Source organism: Parambassis ranga, chromosome 7 (genome assembly GCF_900634625.1).
Source record: "Parambassis ranga chromosome 7, fParRan2.1, whole genome shotgun sequence".
NCBI lineage: Eukaryota > Metazoa > Chordata > Actinopteri > Ambassidae > Parambassis > Parambassis ranga.
Window position 1 is genome coordinate 2924126 of NC_041028.1, and position 19796 is coordinate 2943921.

Below are 19796 nucleotides of genomic sequence, written 5' to 3' on the forward strand. Positions count from 1 at the left end.
CTCAGGTTTGTCCCTCCAGGCCTCCGTACCCCCTCCTGGCTCAGATTACAGCAGAAATAACACGACACACGTCTTGTTCGGCAGGATTATCTTCACCCAAACCTGGAGGCCTGAATATGTGACCAAACACATCAGCCTGCACACGCTCCCTTCAAACACATCAACAATCATTTCACTTTCCAAAGATTCATCAAATCAATGAAAAACAAAACCTAAGCATAAAAAAAAACATTGATATAAAGGGTTAAACACACACAGCTGCTGTGCTCCACGGCAGCAAATATCGATCAGATTAACAGAATCATCTATATTCAAATTTCTCCTGAATCATCTTCATCGGGTTTTAATAATAAACGTTCATTGTCTCTGCGTCTTTAATTCACCTCCAGCTGCCCGTTTTTACTGTTTAATCCCCAACTGGGAGAGAGAGAGAGAGAGAGAGACACACACACACACACACACAGCTCGGCACAGAGAGAGATGGGCTGATAGAGTCAGATTAGTGAAGCAGAGCTGAAAGAAGCTCAGCTCTGCTCTCGGATCTGCTCGGGATATTTTCATCTTCTTCATACTGCTGGATGTAAATTCATTAAATCAGTGATCTATACATTAATGAGGCGATTGATAGCTGCAGCAGCGGCGTGGATAAATCGGAGGCTCATTGATCAGCAGAAGGAATGAAGAAAAGTTGTTGAGAGGAAGGAGGAGGAGGAGGAGGAGGAGGAGGAGGAGCGGATGAGGATCTTACCAAGAGCGAGCTGATCAAAGTGTGGATCAATCAATTGAAGATGATCATTGGTGTTTGCAGCTGAAGAAGAGGAGATGTACGAGGAGAGCCGAAGAGGTGAGCGTTAAGAGTTCTGATTTCCTGCCACAGGTTCCTCTGATCAATCAGCTGTTTCATTGGCTGAAACCAGAAAAACCCTGAAGAAGAGATCACAGCGTTCCTCCTGTTTACCAACAATTCGTTGATTATCTGAGCCTCCTGTCCCACAGGGGGCGCTCCGCAGGGCGAAAGGAGCACAGGAATGTTTTTAAAACGTAGCACAATGTTGTGGTTGTTTTTACTATTTTATTTTCTAATCAATAACCTTGTTCTATAACTATATACGTTCGATAACGTCACCACGAGCAGCAGCCATTAGCAGCATGCTAACTGGTTTTATGGGCTAAATCAGCTTCAGCTGTAAAGAGCAGAGGAGATCAGTCTGTTTCCATCAGCTCTGATACAGGATCAATACTGGGTCTGACCCGGCATCAGACCTCCTTCTGGTGCTCGCAGAGTTAAGATGGCCTCCAGGACTTTCTGATACAACTGTCATGGAAATGAGCATTAGCCCACGTGACATCATCCGTTGCCATGGCGCTGCATTAACACATCACAGCTTATTTTAAGTCTGCTTAAAGTAACCTCTGAAGTTTCAGCTGATGCCGCTGCAGTGATCAGAGACTACTCAGGGTTATAGATCATAGATCATTGATCACTGATCACAGAAGCTTTGACTTCCAGCACAGAGGAGTCAAACATGGCGGCCGTGAAAAGGAGCACTCGGATTGGAGGGTTCAGATGTCAACAGTCATGTCTCAGTGTGTCCTTCAACAAAGACACACAAAGATATGATGCAGACACACAAAGATACAGAGGAGGAGAAACCTCAGGTTGTTGATTGATCAATTGTTACCATAGAAACCATAGAAAGCTGAGTGTTTGTGAAGTGAGCAGCAAAGAGGAAGAAAACGCAACATTCACCAAATGAACTGACGACCTTCCAGCTGGACCAAGCTGGAGGGCAGCATGACACACACAGACACACACAGGCAAACACACACACACAGGCCGCACACACACAGGCCGCACACACACAGACACACACACACACACACAGGCCGCACACACACACGCACACACACACAGGCACACACATAGGCACGCACACACACACAGGCCACACACACACACAGGCCGCACACACACAGACACACACACACAGACACACACACACAGGCCGCACACACACAGGCCACACACACACACACAGGCCGCACACGCACACACACACAGGCACACACATAGGCACGCACACACACACAGGCCACACACACACACAGGCCGCACACACACAGACACACACACACAGACACACACACACAGGCCGCACACACAGCGCTGAGGCAAAAGTAGAAAGTTAACAAGGCGGATGGAGGATCGTGTGAGAGTGATGGGATGCCCCACAACAACACACACACACGTTTCTGTCTTTGTGGGGACTGTTATTCTGTTATTCTGTTACCCCCCCCACACACACACACACCCTGGCTGTGGTCATGATGATGCGAGCTGACTCGGGATAATTTAGGGATAATTAGAGGCTTCTTGTCGTCCTGCGGGTGAAGCAGGAAGAAACAATCTGCCCCCCCCCCCAACACACATGGCCATGTGACCTGCTCCGTTCTGTCCTCAGCCTCTCATTGGACGGTTTAACAAACCTGCTGAGGTCACAGGAGGAACCTGTCCTGCAAATACACAGCTGGACACAACACCAAGGCATTCTGGGAAACAGAAACTCTAGGAAATAATGTGTGTGTGTGTGTGTGTGGGTCTTGCTCAGCCAGTACTGGTTTTATGTGTGTCTATTACTATCAGTGCGAGGACTGAGGGGTATTCCTGTCTTGTGAGGACAATTCTGTGGGCTGATAATATAATATGTTCTCACACACATAGAAAGATAATGTGTGTGTGTGTGTGTGTGTGTGTGTGTTCAGAGTCCTCAGGTACTAACACATAAAACACGGCCTAGATCACACACACACACACACACACACAGATCTAGGTCACAGCTGTTCACTACAATATCTCTGTTTTCACCTCCTCTGGAAACTCACATCTCCTCCTCTTCCTCGCTCAGTTCATCTCCTCCTCCTCTTCCTCGCTCAGTTCATCTCTCCTCCTCTTCCTCGCTCAGTTCATCTCCTCCTCCTCCTCCTCGCTCAGTTCATCTCCTCCTCCTCTTCCTCGCTCAGTTCATCTCTCCTCCTCTTCCTCGCTCAGTTCATCTCCTCCTCCTCTTCCTCGCTCAGTTCATCTCCTCCTCCTCCTCGCTCAGTTCATCTCCTCCTCCTCTTCCTCGCTCAGTTCATCTCTCCTCCTCTTCCTCGCTCAGTTCATCTCCTCCTCCTCTTCCTCACTCAGTTCATCTCCTCCTCCTCCTCGCTCAGTTCATCTCCTCCTCCTCTTCCTCGCTCAGTTCATCTCTCCTCCTCTTCCTCGCTCAGTTCATCTCCTCCTCCTCTTCCTCACTCAGTTCATCTCCTCCTCCTCCTCGCTCAGTTCATCTCCTCCTCCTCTTCCTCGCTCAGTTCATCTCTCCTCCTCTTCCTCGCTCAGTTCATCTCCTCCTCCTCTTCCTCGCTCAGTTCATCTCTCCTCCTCTTCCTCACTCAGTTCATCTCCTCGTCCTCTTCCTCACTCAGTTCATCTCCTCCTCTTCCTCACTCAGTTCGTCTCTCCTCGTCTTCCTCTCTCAGTCCATCTCTCCTCCTCTTCCTCACTCAGTTCGTCTCTCCTCGTCTTCCTCTCTCAGTCCATCTCTCCTCCTCTTCCTCACTCAGTTCGTCTCTCCTGTCTCTCCTCTTCCTCGCTTAGTTCATCTCTCCTCCTCTCCTCTTCCTCACTCAGTTCATCTCCTCCTCTTCCTCACTCAGTTCGTCTCTCCTCGTCTTCCTCACTCTGTTCATCGCTCCTCCTCTCCTCTTCCTCACTCAGTTCATCTCCTCCTCTTCCTCGCTCAGTCCTGCTGCTCCACATGTTTTCATAGTTTCATGCGTTTGAGTTTGTAGTTTCAGCCAATGTTTAGTGTAGTTTCATCCAAACTGTCTTAGATTGATTGATTTGGTACTTTATTGATCCCGAGGGGACAGAAAAGTACAGAAATACTCATCTGAGCAAATCTTCTGTGTCTCCAGGTACAGGTCGGAATGGCTACACCAAGGGAGAGGATGGGGAGGAAGGTGGGGGGGAGGGGGAGGAGGAGGAGGGAGGAGAGGGAGATGGAGGAGGAGAAGGAGGAGGGGGAAGTGAGGAGAGAGATGCGGAGTGGGATGAAGAGTTGGATGGAGAGAACGAGGGAGGCGTGAGGATGACGAGAACTGACACGCTCCATTCTACTACGAGTTCGACCGGAACACAGAGGAGGAGAGGACAACACGCCAAGAAACAGGTGAGGCAACACGCCAACAACACGCCAAGAAACAGGCAATGCACTTTCACGCAAACCTGTTTTTACTGCAGTTAGCGACCTTGCTAGCCAGATTTGCTAACATTAGCTGCTCATATTGAGGAAGAGGAAAGATGGAGATGTTGTTACTGATGTTGATGATGTAACAAATGATGTCACTTCCTCCTCAGGTGCAGGGAAGCAATCAGGTGCAGCGAGCTCCGCGAGCACTCTACTGTCTGAAGCTCAACAACCCAATCAGACGTGCCGCGCTCTCTATTGTGGAGTGGAAGTATCCTTTCCTCTGACCAATCAGCTGCCGGGTTTCTGCTGCTGATGTCAACACATACATGTCTTCAGCTTGCTCCACAGATTAAAGGTTTCTGTTACTAAATAAACAGTTAAATGTCCTGAATTCACCTCTCAGACCCTTTGATATATTCATCCTGTTAGCCATCTTTGCTAACTGTGTTGCTCTGGGAGTGTCCAAACCGTTTCCTGAAGACGACTCTAACTCCACCAACCACGATCTGGTGAGACGCACAAACACAGACACACAACGTGACGGAAGGCAGCAGCACCAGTTATAACAGCTCAGCAGGTTAACAAAGCACTTCCTGCTGTTTGGTGTGTACATTGTAGCCTTGCCTGACACACCGATCACATGCACGCAGCAGCCATCTTGGATTTTTAGCTCTGGTTGGTTCCAAAGAGATAATGCTAAGCTAATTCAGGAAGTGGCTTTATTGTGGAGTGTTGTCCTTCAGAATAAAGCTCAACAGACTGCTCCCACAGTGGAAGTCAGAGGTCACACATAAGCGCTGGATGATTGACAGGTCTGTGATCAGATCTGAGGGTTTCTGCTCCGGTAGGCCCACTCTCACTCTCTCTGTGGGTGTCACTCACCCGTTACAGTCGGACTGTACTCGCTGTTCGTGCCGTCACTTTAAGTCGAGGTGACGACTCGGCAAAGCGATGCTGCCTGACACACACACAGACACACACACACAAGACACACACACACAAGACACACACACACAGACACACACACACAAGACACACACACACACAGACACACACAAAAAACAGACACATAGACACACACAGACACACACAAGACACACACAAAAAAACACACACAGACACACAAAAAAAACACAAACACACAAGACACACAAACATAAACACACACACACACACACACGCACGCACACAGACAGACACTCACACACACACAAACACACAAACACACAAGACAGACACACACAGACAAACACACACAGACACACACACATTTCATTGTATTACACTGGACTGTCCTCCAGTGTTGAATCCAGGATCTGGTTCTGTGTTTCAGGAACAAGTGGAGTACGTCTTTCTCATCATCTTCACTGTGGAGACCTTCCTGAAGATCCTGGCCTACGGTCTGGTGATGCACCCCAGTTCCTACATCCGCAACGGCTGGAATCTGCTGGACTTTGTCATCGTCATCGTCGGGTACGATTACTGAGGACCCAGCAGTCCTCATGGGTTTTATGTTCTCGTGGTTCCTTTGAGTGGAGCCTTCTTCAGTGATGGTCTCTAGGGGCTGGTTCTCTGTAGAACCAGGTTGTCTCTGCAGGGCTGCAGATCTGCTTCTGTGACGTCTATGAGCCTGCAGCAGGATCCGTCACCTGCTGAGGTCACGCTGAGTCCTGCAGGTGCTGAGCTCACCCGTTGTGTTGGTGTGTGTCCTTGCTGCAGGACTGTGATCTGGACGTCCCCAGGGCATAGATGATGATGATGATAAGGACTGCTGTCATGGAAACACGCCTGAGGACACTCTGTCCCACTTTGCAGTCCTTGTATGTGGAACACTGAGGAGCTCTTTCAGGACATTCAGGCTTCCGTCTGGAGCAATTAACACTTTTATTTACATTCAAACATTTCCTGCTTCCTGGTTCTCTCTCTAGAACCTGGTTCTGTCTGTAGATCCTGGTTCTCCTGGGCTCGGTCAGGCGTTCAGCTGCAGGCATGTCCAGTTGCTTTGTGGGATTGTTAGTGATCTTTGTCTTTCTGCTGAGTCAGTGATGGATCCTGAACATCAGTCTGCGTTTCTTCTTCTTCTGTGCTTGTGCAGGTTGTTTAGCGTTGTCCTGGAGACGATGACTCATAAGAGCGGCGAGCAGGCGACCACTCACCACGTGCCCGGGAAACCCGGCGGCCTGGATGTCAAAGCTCTGAGAGCCTTTAGAGTTCTGCGGCCCCTCAGACTGGTCTCTGGAGTCCCCAGTGAGTCTGCTTGAAGATGCTGTGTGTGTGTGTGAAGTGTGGTTGTACACGTCTTCAGCTCAGTGTGTGTGTGTGTGTGTGTGTGTCTCAGGTCTACAGATTGTGTTGAACTCCATCATGAAGGCGATGGTTCCTCTGCTGCACATCGCTCTGCTGGTTCTCTTTGTCATCATCATCTACGCCATCATCGGCCTGGAGCTCTTCATCGGACGCATGCACAGGACCTGCTACTACACAGGGACAGGTACCACACTCACACACACACAGGAAGCCAGCAGCAGTCACATGACCAGCCTTCAGAGCGTATCTGTCTGACCCTGCAGCTGATGATCTCAGCAAAGTGAACAGCACTGACTGGATAAACCTGTTCTGAACTCATCCTCAGATAACTACGTGGAGGACGACCCGGTTCCGTGTGCGTTCGCCGGTCATGGCCGTCAGTGCATGGTGAACGGATCAGAGTGTCGGGGAAGATGGGACGGTCCAAACGGAGGAATCACCAACTTTGACAACTTCTTCTTCGCCATGTTGACTGTGTTTCAGTGCATCACAATGGAGGGCTGGACCGATGTGCTGTACTGGGTGGGAACACACACACACTGACCCTCGTGGTCCTGTTGTTAAAGAACACACACTCACTGCGGTCTGTGTGCAGATGAATGATGCCATCGGCTTCGAGCTGCCTTGGGTTTACTTCGTCAGTCTGGTGATTTTTGGCTCCTTCTTCGTCCTGAACCTGGTCCTGGGAGTCCTCAGCGGGTGTGTCCTCTCTAACCCGTGTCTTTGTCTGATGCTGAATGTTCCGCTGCAGACACACACTGACTGAATGCTGTGTGAACGTTGCAGAGAGTTCAGTAAGGAGAGGGAGAAGGCCAAAGCTCGTGGAGACTTCCAGAAGCTGCGGGAGAAGCAGCAGATGGAGGAGGACCTGTGTGGATACATGGACTGGATCACCCAGGCCGAGGACATGGACGAACTGGACGAGGACGGAAACCCACGTAAGACAGACACACACTCCATCCCTCACAAAAAAATAAAACCAGTCTAGACAGAGTTCTGCTCAGATCATGATCATATCACCGTGTGACAGCAGGACAGAGACAGGCTGTCCCGACGAGCTGATGATGATGATGTGTGTGTTTCTGTCTCAGGACCGTCTCTGGGCGACCTGTCCGATAAGAAGAGAGGCAGGTTTGGATGGTTCAGTCACTCCAATGACACTCATGGTGAGACACACACACACACACACACACACACACACACACACACACACACACACACACACACACACACACACACACTCACACACACACACACTCCTGTCTGCAGACCCTCCACAGGTTTGAACAAGAGCAGCACCTGGTTACAATATGAGTGTGAGATACTTTAGTTTAAATGTAAAATGACTGGATCCTGATCAGACGTCTCTCTGTCTGTCCTTGTCTCTCTCTCTCTCTGTCTCTCTCTCTGTCTGTCTGTCCTTGTCTCTCTTTCTGTCTGTCAGCGAGTCTTCCAGCCAGTGAGACAGCTTCTGAAAATACTGAGAACATTGATGAGGAACACACCAACTGCTGCCAGGCCTGCTGGTAACACACACACACACTCACACACACACACACTCACTCACACATACACACACACACAGACGGACACAGACACACACACACAAACACTCTCTCTCTCTCTCTCACACACACACACACACACACACACACTCACACACACACACTCTCACACACACACACACACACACACACACACACACACACACACACACACACACACACACTCTCACACACACACACACACACACACACACACACAGACACACACACACACCCTAGACCTGAAAACTGACTGACTGTCAACTGATTTTTTTGCTGCAGCTCTCGAATGATGAAGATCGGCTGCTGGTGAGTTCGCTGACAGTCAGACATTCAGGTTTCCGCGTGTGAACACTTGATGGAACTTCTCTCGCTCTCTCTCTCTCTCTCAGTCGGACGCTGCGTCGGTGGAACCGAGTGTGCCGCAGAAACTGCCGTAAGGCCGTCAAATCTGTGACGTTTTACTGGCTCGTCCTGCTGCTCGTCTTCCTCAACACGTCCCTCAGTGCCTCTGAGCACTACAACCAACCTGATTGGCTGACACAAGTCCAGGGTGACGCCCACTTTCTCTTCTGATCAGTTCATATTCTGTTCCTGGACATCGTCTGCTTTGTCTTCTGTCCTCAGAGACGAATACATGTCAAAATTAACATGATAAATCTCTGTCTGTCTGTCTGTCCTTGTCTTTGTCTCTCTCTGTCTGTTGTCTCTGTCCTGCTCTGTCTCTCTCTCTCTCTCTGTCTGTTGTCTCTATCTGTCCTTGTCTCTGTCTCTCTTTGTCTGTTGTCTCTGTCCTTGTCTGTCTCTCTCTCTCTGTCTGTCCTTGTCTCTCTCTGTTTCTCTGTATGTCCATCTGTGTCTCTATCTGTCTGTATGTCTGTCTCTGTCCTTTTTTCTCTGTGTCTCTGTCTGTCCTTGTCTCTGTCTGTCTGTCCTTGTTCTCTGTCTGTCTGTGTCTCGGTCTGTCCTTGTCTCTGTCTGTCCGTCCTTGTTTCTCTGTCTGTCTGTGTCTCTGTCTGTCTGTCTGTCTGTCTGTGCAGACATTGCCAACAAGGTGCTGCTGTCTCTGTTCACGGTGGAGATGCTGCTGAAGATGTACAGTTTGGGTCTGGCTCATTACTTCGTGGCGTTCTTCAACCGCTTCGACTGCTTCGTGGTGTGCGGCGGCATCATGGAGACCATCCTGGTTGAGCTGGAGATCATGCCCCCTCTGGGGATCTCTGTGCTGCGCTGTGTCCGCCTGCTGCGCATCTTCAAGGTCACACGGTAAGAACACACAAACACAGACAGACACACACACACACACACAGACAGACACACACACAGACAGACACACACACACACGCACACACAGACACACACACACACACACAGACACACACACACAGACACACAGACACACACACACACAGACACACGCACACACAGACACACACACATACACACAGACACACACAGACAGACACACACACACACAGACACACACACACACACACAGACACACACAGACACACACAGACACACACACAGACACACACACAGACACACACACAGACACACACACACAGACAGACACACACACACACACAGACACACACACACAGACACTCACAGACACGCACACAGACACACACATGCACAAACACACACACAAACACACACAAACACACAGACTCAGACACACAGACTCACCACAGACTCACCACAGACACACACAGACACATCGCTGATGTCACTGTGTCTATGCAGCCATTGGACAGCTCTGTCCAACCTGGTGGCGTCCTTGCTGAACTCCATGAAGTCGATCGCCTCGCTGCTGCTCCTCCTCTTCCTCTTCCTCATCATCTTCGCCCTGCTCGGCATGCAGCTGTTTGGAGGGAAGTTCAACTTTGATGAGACTCAGACCAAACGCAGCACCTTTGACGCCTTCCCCCAGGCACTGCTCACATGCTTCCAGGTAACATGGCGGTCAGTGTATGTGACATGGCGTGCAGGGGCTGTGAGCTGACTGTGACTGTGTGTGCAGATCTTGACAGGCGAGGACTGGAATGTGGTCATGTATGATGGCATCATGGCATACGGCGGCCCTGTGTTTCCAGGCATGATCGTCTGTGTGTACTTCGTCATCCTCTTCATCTGCGGTAACTGTATCCTAAGGGAAGACACAAAGACTAAATACACAAGGGCAGGGGGGACAATGAGACACAGGGAGACACATTAGGGCGGGGGACAGAGACCTTCAAAATAAAACAGGAAATAACCCCACAATCGAGCACAGATAAGTCACGTTCCAAAACGAGCACCGACACACAGGACAATAACAGAACAGGGAGAGACGGGTCCCTACTGTTGGACATGTCCTCTCACTGGACATCATGTGACTTCACACCAGCTCTTCTTCATAACACAAAATAAGGGTAAAATAATGAAACCTAAACCATCTGCATCCTCAACGACCCTCAGACATCCTGCTGAATGTCTTCTTGGCCATCGCTGTGGACAACCTGGCTGGAGGAGACGGAGACGACAAGAGCAAAGAGTGAGTGACTGACAGGATAAACAGAAGCAGGTGTTTACTTCCTGTTTGACTGTTTCCTGTCATTTCTGCAGGAAGAAGACGGAGGGAGCTGAGGAAGAGGAGGCTGAAGAAGAAGTGAAGGTAAGATCTGTGATGTGACTGTGATCTGTGTGTGATTGATCAGTGATCAGTTTACGTCAGAGCTGTGTATTTCTACAGGTGGAAATTGACGAGGACACCGAATACGAGGAGGAGGAGGAGCTTCCTGAAGGAGAAGACGGTGAGTCCGACACGTCAGGAGGAAAAGTCCAGAACTGCGAAATGGAACCAGAAAGATTCAGGTCTGTTTTTGTTCCCAGACGGTGGAGTCCAGTTAAAGATGGCCGACCTGGCACCTCCCAAAGAGAAAGTTCTTCCCATTCCTGAAGGCAGCGCGTTCTTCTGCCTCAGCAAGACGAACCCGTGAGTGTGTGGACACTGTCAGAGGAGAAGGGAGGCTGACAAGGAGGCGCACACTAACCCTTTTTCTGTCTGCAGGATCCGCGTGGCCTGTCACACCCTGATACACCACCACATCTTCACCAACCTCATCCTCGTCTTCATCATCCTCAGCAGCTGCTCATTGGCTGCTGAGGATCCAATCAGAGCGCATTCCTTCAGAAACAATGTGAGTCTCTCACTGAGCGACATGTTGCTGACCTCTGATGGTCTGAGCCAATCGGAGCTCAGCTGCCACACCTCTGCAGGGGGCGGGGCTTCAGCAGATTACACAGCAGAAGTGGGTCAGTGACTAACCGGGTTAAACATGGAGACACACAGAGAAAATCACCAGTTTACTGAGCGCACACACACACATACACACAGAGCAGCAGCTGCCTTCATGCAAGACATGGCAATTATCAGCAGCTGAGGGGAGAAGTGACTTCTAACACACACTCAGCTCATAGCCGTGTGTGTCTGTGTGTGTGTGTGTGGCAGAACTTTCAGCTGCTCTACTTTTACATTCTTTAATTTCTTGTATTCAATCTTTTAAATTAAAAATCAGAACCTGCTGTTAGAAAGATTCATCTTGTTGGAGTCACATGTGAGCAGAGTTATTCTGCACACACACACTGACTGCAGACAGGATGGAGTGTGTGTGTGTGTGTGTGTGTAGAGGACCAATCAGAACACACTGACTGGTCATGTGACTCTGCTCCAGGTTCAAAGGCTCTTGCTGATAAACACGCTGGATTACATGTGTCAGTGCAGCTGTTGTCGCCTCCTGCTGGAATAACTCGGTGCAGTTTTGTGCGAACCTTCTCAGAATCTGTGTTTACACTGTGTGTGTGTGTGTGCAGATCCTGGGTTATGCAGACTATGCTTTCACTTCCATCTTCACCGTGGAGATTCTACTGAAGGTAAACACTGAGTGAGGTCACTGTCAGTCTGTCCTGTTCCTGGTCATGTGATGCTGACTCCGCCTCTCTGTGTCAGATGACGGTCCACGGAGCGTTCCTCCATCAGGGCTCCTTCTGCAGGAACTGGTTCAACCTGCTGGATCTGCTGGTTGTCAGCGTCTCTCTGGTCTCCTTCTTCCTGCAGTCAGTATCTCAGTCATCAATCTCACTAGGTGTTAGGTCCTGTGTGTGTCTGGGTCCAGCCTGGACTCAGACAGACACAGCTGGACTCGTCTCAGCGGCCCCTGCTTAGATGACCTGAGAGGGCCACGCTGGCTGCAGTCTGATAGCAGCATCTGACACACTGAGACTCTGAGATCCAGAGACGAACAAAATGGCTGCAAATGCAGATCAGTACTGTGAGGTCACCTGCAGGCGCTGAGCGATGTTCCTGTCACAGATTCTTTAACTTCCTGTTTTCTGCCATCTACCAGCTCACAGAGCAGCCACTTCCTGTCACATGGTGTTTTTCAGAGCTGATGTTCTAATGTTTGTGTCCATGCAGCTCCAGCGCCATCTCAGTGGTGAAGATCCTGCGAGTCCTCCGAGTGCTCCGACCTCTGAGGGCCATCAACAGAGCCAAAGGACTCAAGGTAACGACGATACGCATTATAGCGCCCTCAGAACATCCAGCAGGCTGCGACATTGTTCGGACTGCCAGGGAGTGGTTAAAGGCACCAGGGTGTCTTTGGGACCGTCAGGTGGATGGTCTCGCCTCGGTGTTTGAAGACCCTCTGACGGGTCTTGTTGTCTGTTTGTTCCAGCATGTGGTCCAGTGTGTGTTTGTGGCCATCAGGACCATCGGAAACATCATGATCGTCACCACCCTGCTCCAGTTCATGTTCGCCTGCATCGGAGTCCAGCTCTTTAAGGTCAGAGAGTTACAAATCACTCACACAGCGTCTGTGATGATTGATAATGATGCAGTGATTGATTCTTTCACTATCATTTCAGGGTAAATTCTACCGCTGCACAGACGAGGCCAAACACACTCCTGAGCAGTGCAAGTAAGTGTGGAGTAACCGGTGGAGGTCCAGGTGGAGGTTCAGATTCCTCTGGCTGTTGTGGGTTTTGGTGATGTGAGGGTTAACATCCTCTGCGCTGTGTGTTCAGAGGAACCTTCGTGGTTTACAAGGACGGAGACGTGAGCCACCCGATGGTCCGAGAGCGGATCTGGCACAACAGCGACTTTAACTTCGACAACGTGCTGATGGGGATGATGGCGCTCTTCACTGTTTCCACCTTTGAGGGATGGCCCGCGTGAGTGTTCACAAACACACAACACTCTGTGCATCCTCAGACACACTCTCAACCCTTCTGTCCTCAGGCTGCTGTACAAAGCCATTGATGCCAACGGAGAGAACTCCGGTCCAATCTACAACTACCGTGTGGAGATCTCCATCTTCTTCATCGTCTACATCATCATCATCGCCTTCTTCATGATGAACATCTTTGTGGGTTTTGTCATCATCACCTTCAGAGAGCAGGGGGAGCAGGAATACAAGAACTGTGAGCTGGACAAGAACCAGGTAGACTCACCTGATGTCAGCTGACCAGGTCCCCCCTCTCAGCACTATGCAGCACGGTGTCTGTTAACCCTTTGTGTCCTCTCCAGCGTCAGTGTGTTGAGTACGCTCTGAAGGCTCAGCCCCTGAAGCTTTACATCCCAAAAAACCCAGTCCAGTATAAGTTCTGGTCCATCATCAACTCCACCGGGTTCGAGTACGTCATGTTTGTGCTGATCCTGCTCAACACCGTCACTCTGGCCGTTCAGGTATGAGACCGAGTGATGCTCTGCTTCCTGCTGGCTGCGGTCAGGCTGATGTTTTGTCTCCTCTGCAGCACTACGAACAGTCCAAGACCTTCAGCTACATCATGGACATCCTGAACATGGTGTTCACCGGTCTCTTCACCGTGGAGATGCTGCTGAAGCTGCTGGCGCTCAGACTGAGGGTGAGGAAGCCGAACACACCTGAGCAGATCCTCAGAGGATCTAGCTGTGCCTGTCTGTGTGTCTCACTGAGGATGTCCTTCCTTGCAGCATTACTTTGTGGACGCCTGGAACTCCTTCGACGCTCTGATCGTGGTCGGCAGCGTGGTGGATATCGTCGTCACTGAGTTCAGCGTGAGTGCTCAAACGTCCTGTGGTGTGTTCAGTAAAGGACACGTTTCTCACCTGCCATGCTCTTTGTCCTCAGAGTGGAGAGGACAGCTCACGGGTGTCCATCACCTTCTTTCGCCTGTTTCGAGTGATGCGATTGGTTAAGCTGCTGAGTAAAGGAGAGGGGATCCGTACGCTGCTGTGGACCTTCATCAAATCACTGCAGGTCAGAGAGCGGAAATAAGGAGGGTGGGGTCAAAGGCAAGGGTTTAACCCTCTGTCCTCCAGCTGAGTTTCTGTTCACAGCAGTCCTCTCTCTGCAGGCTCTGCCGTACGTCGCTTTGCTCATCGCCATGATCTTCTTCATCTATGCCGTCATCGGCATGCAGGTGAGGTCACACACTGGTGATCCTGCAGGGGGCGCTGTGGCCTCATCCACACTCTCAACCGGTTTGTTTGGACTGACTAACTGCTCTCTGTTTGCCAGACATTTGGCAAGATAGCGATGCAGGATTACACTCAGATCAACAGGAACAACAACTTCCAGACTTTTCCTCAGGCGGTTCTCCTCCTCTTCAGGTCAGAGCCTCCTCCTCCTCCTCCTCAAGATGTTTGTCTCTTTTCTTTTTTAAATTCTACATCAGACCCTCATCACCCTGAAAGCAGGAGTGAGCTCCTGGTGTCCTGTATATTTCACCTGTGTGTGTCTGCAGGTGCGCCACAGGCGAGGCGTGGCAGGAGATCATGCTGGCAAGCCTCCCAGGAAAACGCTGTGATCCTGAGTCGGACTACGAACCAGGAGAGGAGTTCACCTGTGGAAGCAACTTCGCTATCGTTTACTTCATCAGCTTCTTCATGCTGTGTGCTTTCCTGGTGAACACACAGACACAGACTGACACACACACGCATGCACACACACACAGACACAGACAGACACACACAGACAGAGACAGACACACACACGCATGCACACACACACACACACAGACACACACACAGACACACACAGACACAGACAGACACACACTCATAGACAAACACAGACGCACACACAGACACAGAGACAGACACACACACGCATGCACACACACACACACACAGACAGAGACAGACACACACACGCATGCACACACACACACACACACACACACACAGACACACACAGACACAGACAGACACACACTCATAGACAAACACAGACGCACACACAGACACAGAGACAGACACACACACGCATGCACACACACACACACACACACAGACAGACAAAGACAAAGACAGACAGACACACACACACAGACACACACAGACAGACAAAGACAAAGACAGACACACACACACACACACACAGGTAGCAGCTGTGTCTGAATTAACACTGCTGTTTGTTTCAGATCATCAACTTGTTTGTCGCCGTCATCATGGACAACTTTGACTATCTTACACGTGATTGGTCAATTCTGGGGCCACATCATCTGGATGAGTTCAAGAGGATCTGGTCTGAATATGATCCGGAGGCTAAGTATGTCTGCGTCACTGTGAGCTCTCAGTCTGGTTTAGCTCCAGTGGAACACATTAAATCTGGGTCTCTGGGGCAGACATTTATTGGGTCTCCCAGTCCAGCTTCTTGGCCTACATCCCTAAATGAGCCACAGTGTTGGTGACCTACATGAGGAAGAGGAGGAGTGTGATGATGCAACAATGTCCACATTGTGTGTTCTCAGAGGACGGATCAAACACCTGGACGTGGTGGCTCTGCTGCGGAGGATCCAGCCTCCTCTGGGGTTCGGGAAGCTCTGTCCTCACAGGGTGGCCTGTAAGGTAAAACAAACACAGACACACACAGACACATGCATACGCACAGACACACACAGACATACGCACACACACACAGACACACCATGCAGCAGTCTCATTTTTCCTCCTCCTCAGCGTCTGGTAGCCATGAACATGCCTCTCAACGCTGATGGAATGGTCACCTTCAACGCCACGCTCTTTGCTCTTGTCCGCACCGCCCTGAAGATCAAGACTGAAGGTTTGTGTAGTCCTCAGTGTGACCTGATGGTGGCAGTGTTGTGGTCCTCAGTGTGACCTGATGGTGGCAGTGTTGTGGTCCTCAGTCTGACCTGATGGTGGCAGTGTTGTGGTGTCTGAACTTGCCCCATGCCCCTTGTTGCTAGGTAACCCTGACCAGGAGAATGAAGAGCTAAGGGGAATCATCAAGAAAATCTGGAAGCGGATGAAGCCAAAGCTTCTGGATGAAGTCATTCCTCCCCATGAAGGTATTCACTTTCTGCAGCGTCAGTGCTGCAGTGTCAGTGCTGCAGTGTCAGTGCTGCACCATCGGTGTCAGTGCTGCAGACTGACCGGTCCTCTCTTTGCCTGCAGAGGAGGAAGTAACCGTTGGAAAGTTCTACGCTACATTCCTGATCCAGGACTACTTCAGGAAGTTCAGGAAGAGGAAGGAGAAAGGAGACCTGACGGGAGAGGACAACTCCACCAACCCGTCTGCTGTGCAGGTCTGTCTCCCAGCTGTCTGCCTTCCTCGTGTGTGTTCTCAGGTTGTGTGGTGTGTTGATGATTTATGTCTGAGCAGCTGTGTAAAGCTGGTCTGAAGACGCTGCAAGATCTGGGCCCAGAGATGCGTTTGGCTCTGAATGAGGACCTGGAGGAGGAAGAGGAGGGCATGATGGAGGATGAGGAGCTGGAGGAGAGCGCTGCTTATAAGGTCAGTATCATGGTCACGTGGCAGATTAAACAGAGCTCAATCCTTAAGAACAGGGGTTCTGTCCACAGGCTGAAAACGGCTTCGTCCCTGACCGAGACCGGCGAGGCTCCGTACTGACGCCTACAGGTGAACAACAGCATTACACTGTGTATGAAAGAAAACACACCCTCACATGTAGAATCAAGGCCTAAAGGCTGCGTCCCTCTCCTGAAGGCCCCGGAGGGATTGTGGGTGACGGCGGTGTCTCTAACGGAGGTTTGATCCACCGGGTGGGCTCTCTCACCAAGATGGTGAACGGCAGTGAACACGATGAACATCTTAGCCGGGGAGACAGCATGAGGTCATCGGTCAATTACCGCCATCACCGCCGCACGTCTGCAAAGAACGGCCTGCTGGACCACAAGAGGCCATCGTACTACAAACACGGAAGGTACGTCATTACCCATCATGCTCTTCACTGCGCTTCCTCAAACCTCCACCACCTGGAGAGCAGTTAGTGCCTCAGCCAATCACATTCTGCTGTCGGTCTGTAGGCGGGACTCAAGGGACAGATCCTGGAGGAACGGAGACATGGAGGGGTACGGCGAGCAGGGGTACTACAGCCGGGAGGAGGACAATGACAGCATCAGCTCCAGGGACAGGTAGACAGAGAGAGGTGTGTGTGTGTGTGTGTGTGTGATCAGCTGATTGTCCTCTGTGTGTTTGCAGACATTACCCTGATGACCCTCCTCTCAGAGACCACTATGAAGGCCACGCCCCCTACGCTAACAGTTACTATGGTAACGGCTGCAGCGAGGGCAGGAGGACCACACGCAGACGGCTACTTCCTGCCACGCCCACAGGTGAGAAGACACCCCGACCTGAAATCACACGGTGACATCAGCTCTGACATCACTCGGTGACATCAGCTCTGACATCACACGGTGACATCACACGGTGACATCACACGGTGACATCACACGGTGACATCACACGGTGACATCACTCTGACATCACCACGTTGGTTTCATTCATCAGGTCGGAAGCCATCGTTTAACATCCAGTGTCTGAGGAGGCAGGGCAGCAGTGACGACCTGCCCATCCCCGGGACGTACCACCCCACGTCACCGCCACGCCGCGCACACACACAGGTGACACGCACAAACACACGCCACGCACACACAGGTGACACGCACACACACAGGTGACACACACACGGGTGACACACACACACACACAGGTGACACACACACAGGTGACACACACACAGGTCACAGGTGACACGCACACACACGGGTGACACACACACACACACAGGTGACACACACACAGGTGACACGCACACACAGGTGACACACACACAAACACACTGTGCGTGCATGCGCGCAAACACACACACACACACACACACACACACACCATGCGTGCACACACACACACAGGTGACACGCACGCACACACATGGCGCACACACACAGGTGACACACACACACATGCTGCACGCACACACATACACACACACACACAGGTGACATGCGCACACACATGCCATGCACACACACAGGTGACACAAACACACCTGTCCAGTAAGCTTCTCTTCCTTCTTCCTGCAGCAGACGTTCAACAGTTATGAGTCCCGCCGCTCCTCCGTTCGCTCCTCAGCAGCGTCCTCTGCTTCATGGGCGAACCCTTGTCCGCGCCGCGGTCGCCTCCTCTATGCTCCTCTCATCCTAGTAGAGGAGGAAGGCAGCCCTCCTTGGGGGGGAGGAGGTGGGCCTGGAGGTGAGGGGAAGAAGGAAGGAGCAGGAAGAGGTAAGAAAATCACTCTTGTGATGTGAAGCGCAGACAGGAAGGCAGGAGTACACGCGCTGATGTCACTCTGCTGCTTCCTGTCAGGTGTCAGTGTGACGGCTGCTGCACCCAGGCCGGCCTGGTACGGTGGCCCTGCAGGGACGTCAGGTAGTGACTCATTGACCTGCTGCATGCATGTGTACACACACACACTTCATGTTTCATGTGACTGTGTTGCAGCTCCACCCCCGTACCGTGCCTACACCACCCTCAGAGTTCCCTCTCAGCTTGGCGCTCAGTTCTCTGAGAAACGAGGATCAGCTGACAGCCTGGTGGAGGCGGTGAGAAAAAAACGCATTACTCCAACTGGTTGTTTCCATGGACACCAGTGACACGGGCTCATCCTGGTTCTGTTCTCGTCTCCCTCCAGGTCCTGATATCAGAGGGTCTTGGTCTTTACGCTCGAGATCCAAAGTTTGTGGCGTTTGCAAAGCGGGAGATTGCCGACGCGTGTCACATGACAGTGGATGAGATGGAGTCGGCCGCCAGCGACCTGCTTGGCTCGGGGAGCCACAGCTTCCTCAGCAATGTGGCTGCTGACCCTGCCGCGCTCTACAGCGATGAGGAGCCAATCAGGACAGGCCGCGAAGAGGACGAGTTAGCAGACGAAATGACCTGTGTGACATCGTTCTGAGGCTGTGGACCAATCAGCAGCCACGGCATGGCCTCCAGGAGTAACAGGAGTGATGCTTTGATTGACAAGAAACTGCCCAATCAGAACAAAAAAGAAAGGAAGGAGGACACGCCATTAAAGATGGCTGCCAGCAGTCTGACTCTGAGATGTCACGTCATGGAGATAATTTTTTTCCAGATAGAACACAGGATCACTCTTTACCCACAATGCATCTCTGCATCTGTGTATTGATTCGGAGTCTGACTGCAGAGCGTTATCGTAAAGTATTTTCAACGGCTGACGGCTAACAGCTAATGGAGCACATGCTAACTGCAGGCTGTGACTCAAAGCAAAGCACGTAGCATCTGACTGATGTGTTAATGTTAGCATTACCAGGTGCTAGCCTAGCTTCATAACGACTTTGAATCATAGCTCTAGCTAAGCTCGGGGTTATTACGGGGACAGAACACTGGTGAAGTGT

At 51.0% G+C, this 19796-nt stretch overlaps 1 protein-coding gene across 1 annotated transcript; it reads left to right on the forward strand.

Annotated features, from left to right (window-relative positions):
- Positions 1-822: 822 nt before the first annotated feature.
- On the forward strand, positions 823-19336 carry cacna1fb (calcium channel, voltage-dependent, L type, alpha 1F subunit). The gene is made up of 51 exons (XM_028409388.1): positions 823-844; positions 3970-4217; positions 4406-4506; positions 4642-4747; positions 5572-5711; positions 6334-6485; positions 6577-6729; positions 6871-7067; positions 7141-7244; positions 7332-7483; positions 7637-7711; positions 7990-8071; positions 8372-8398; positions 8482-8642; positions 9130-9355; positions 9839-10046; positions 10116-10236; positions 10553-10628; positions 10700-10748; positions 10827-10887; positions 10967-11069; positions 11145-11274; positions 11948-12007; positions 12084-12190; positions 12552-12639; positions 12811-12918; positions 13001-13053; positions 13160-13306; positions 13374-13575; positions 13662-13820; positions 13889-13999; positions 14088-14171; positions 14245-14373; positions 14471-14536; positions 14635-14726; positions 14861-15020; positions 15539-15666; positions 15869-15965; positions 16077-16179; positions 16325-16426; positions 16533-16657; positions 16741-16872; positions 16941-16998; positions 17086-17302; positions 17406-17513; positions 17581-17714; positions 17890-18002; positions 18468-18663; positions 18748-18810; positions 18883-18983; positions 19073-19336. Exons 1-51 carry the CDS (start codon positions 823-825, stop codon positions 19334-19336), a joined length of 6201 nt encoding a protein of 2066 aa, XP_028265189.1.
- Positions 19337-19796: the final 460 nt, after the last annotated feature.

Coding starts and splice junctions, on each gene's coding strand:
- cacna1fb (XM_028409388.1), top strand. CDS start 823: ATGTACGAGGAGAGCCGAAGAG. Junction 9,356..9,838: donor CGCATCTTCAAGGTCACACG/GTAAGAACACAC, acceptor GTGTCTATGCAG/CCATTGGACAGCTCTGTCCA. Junction 14,000..14,087: donor TGCTGGCGCTCAGACTGAGG/GTGAGGAAGCCG, acceptor CCTTCCTTGCAG/CATTACTTTGTGGACGCCTG.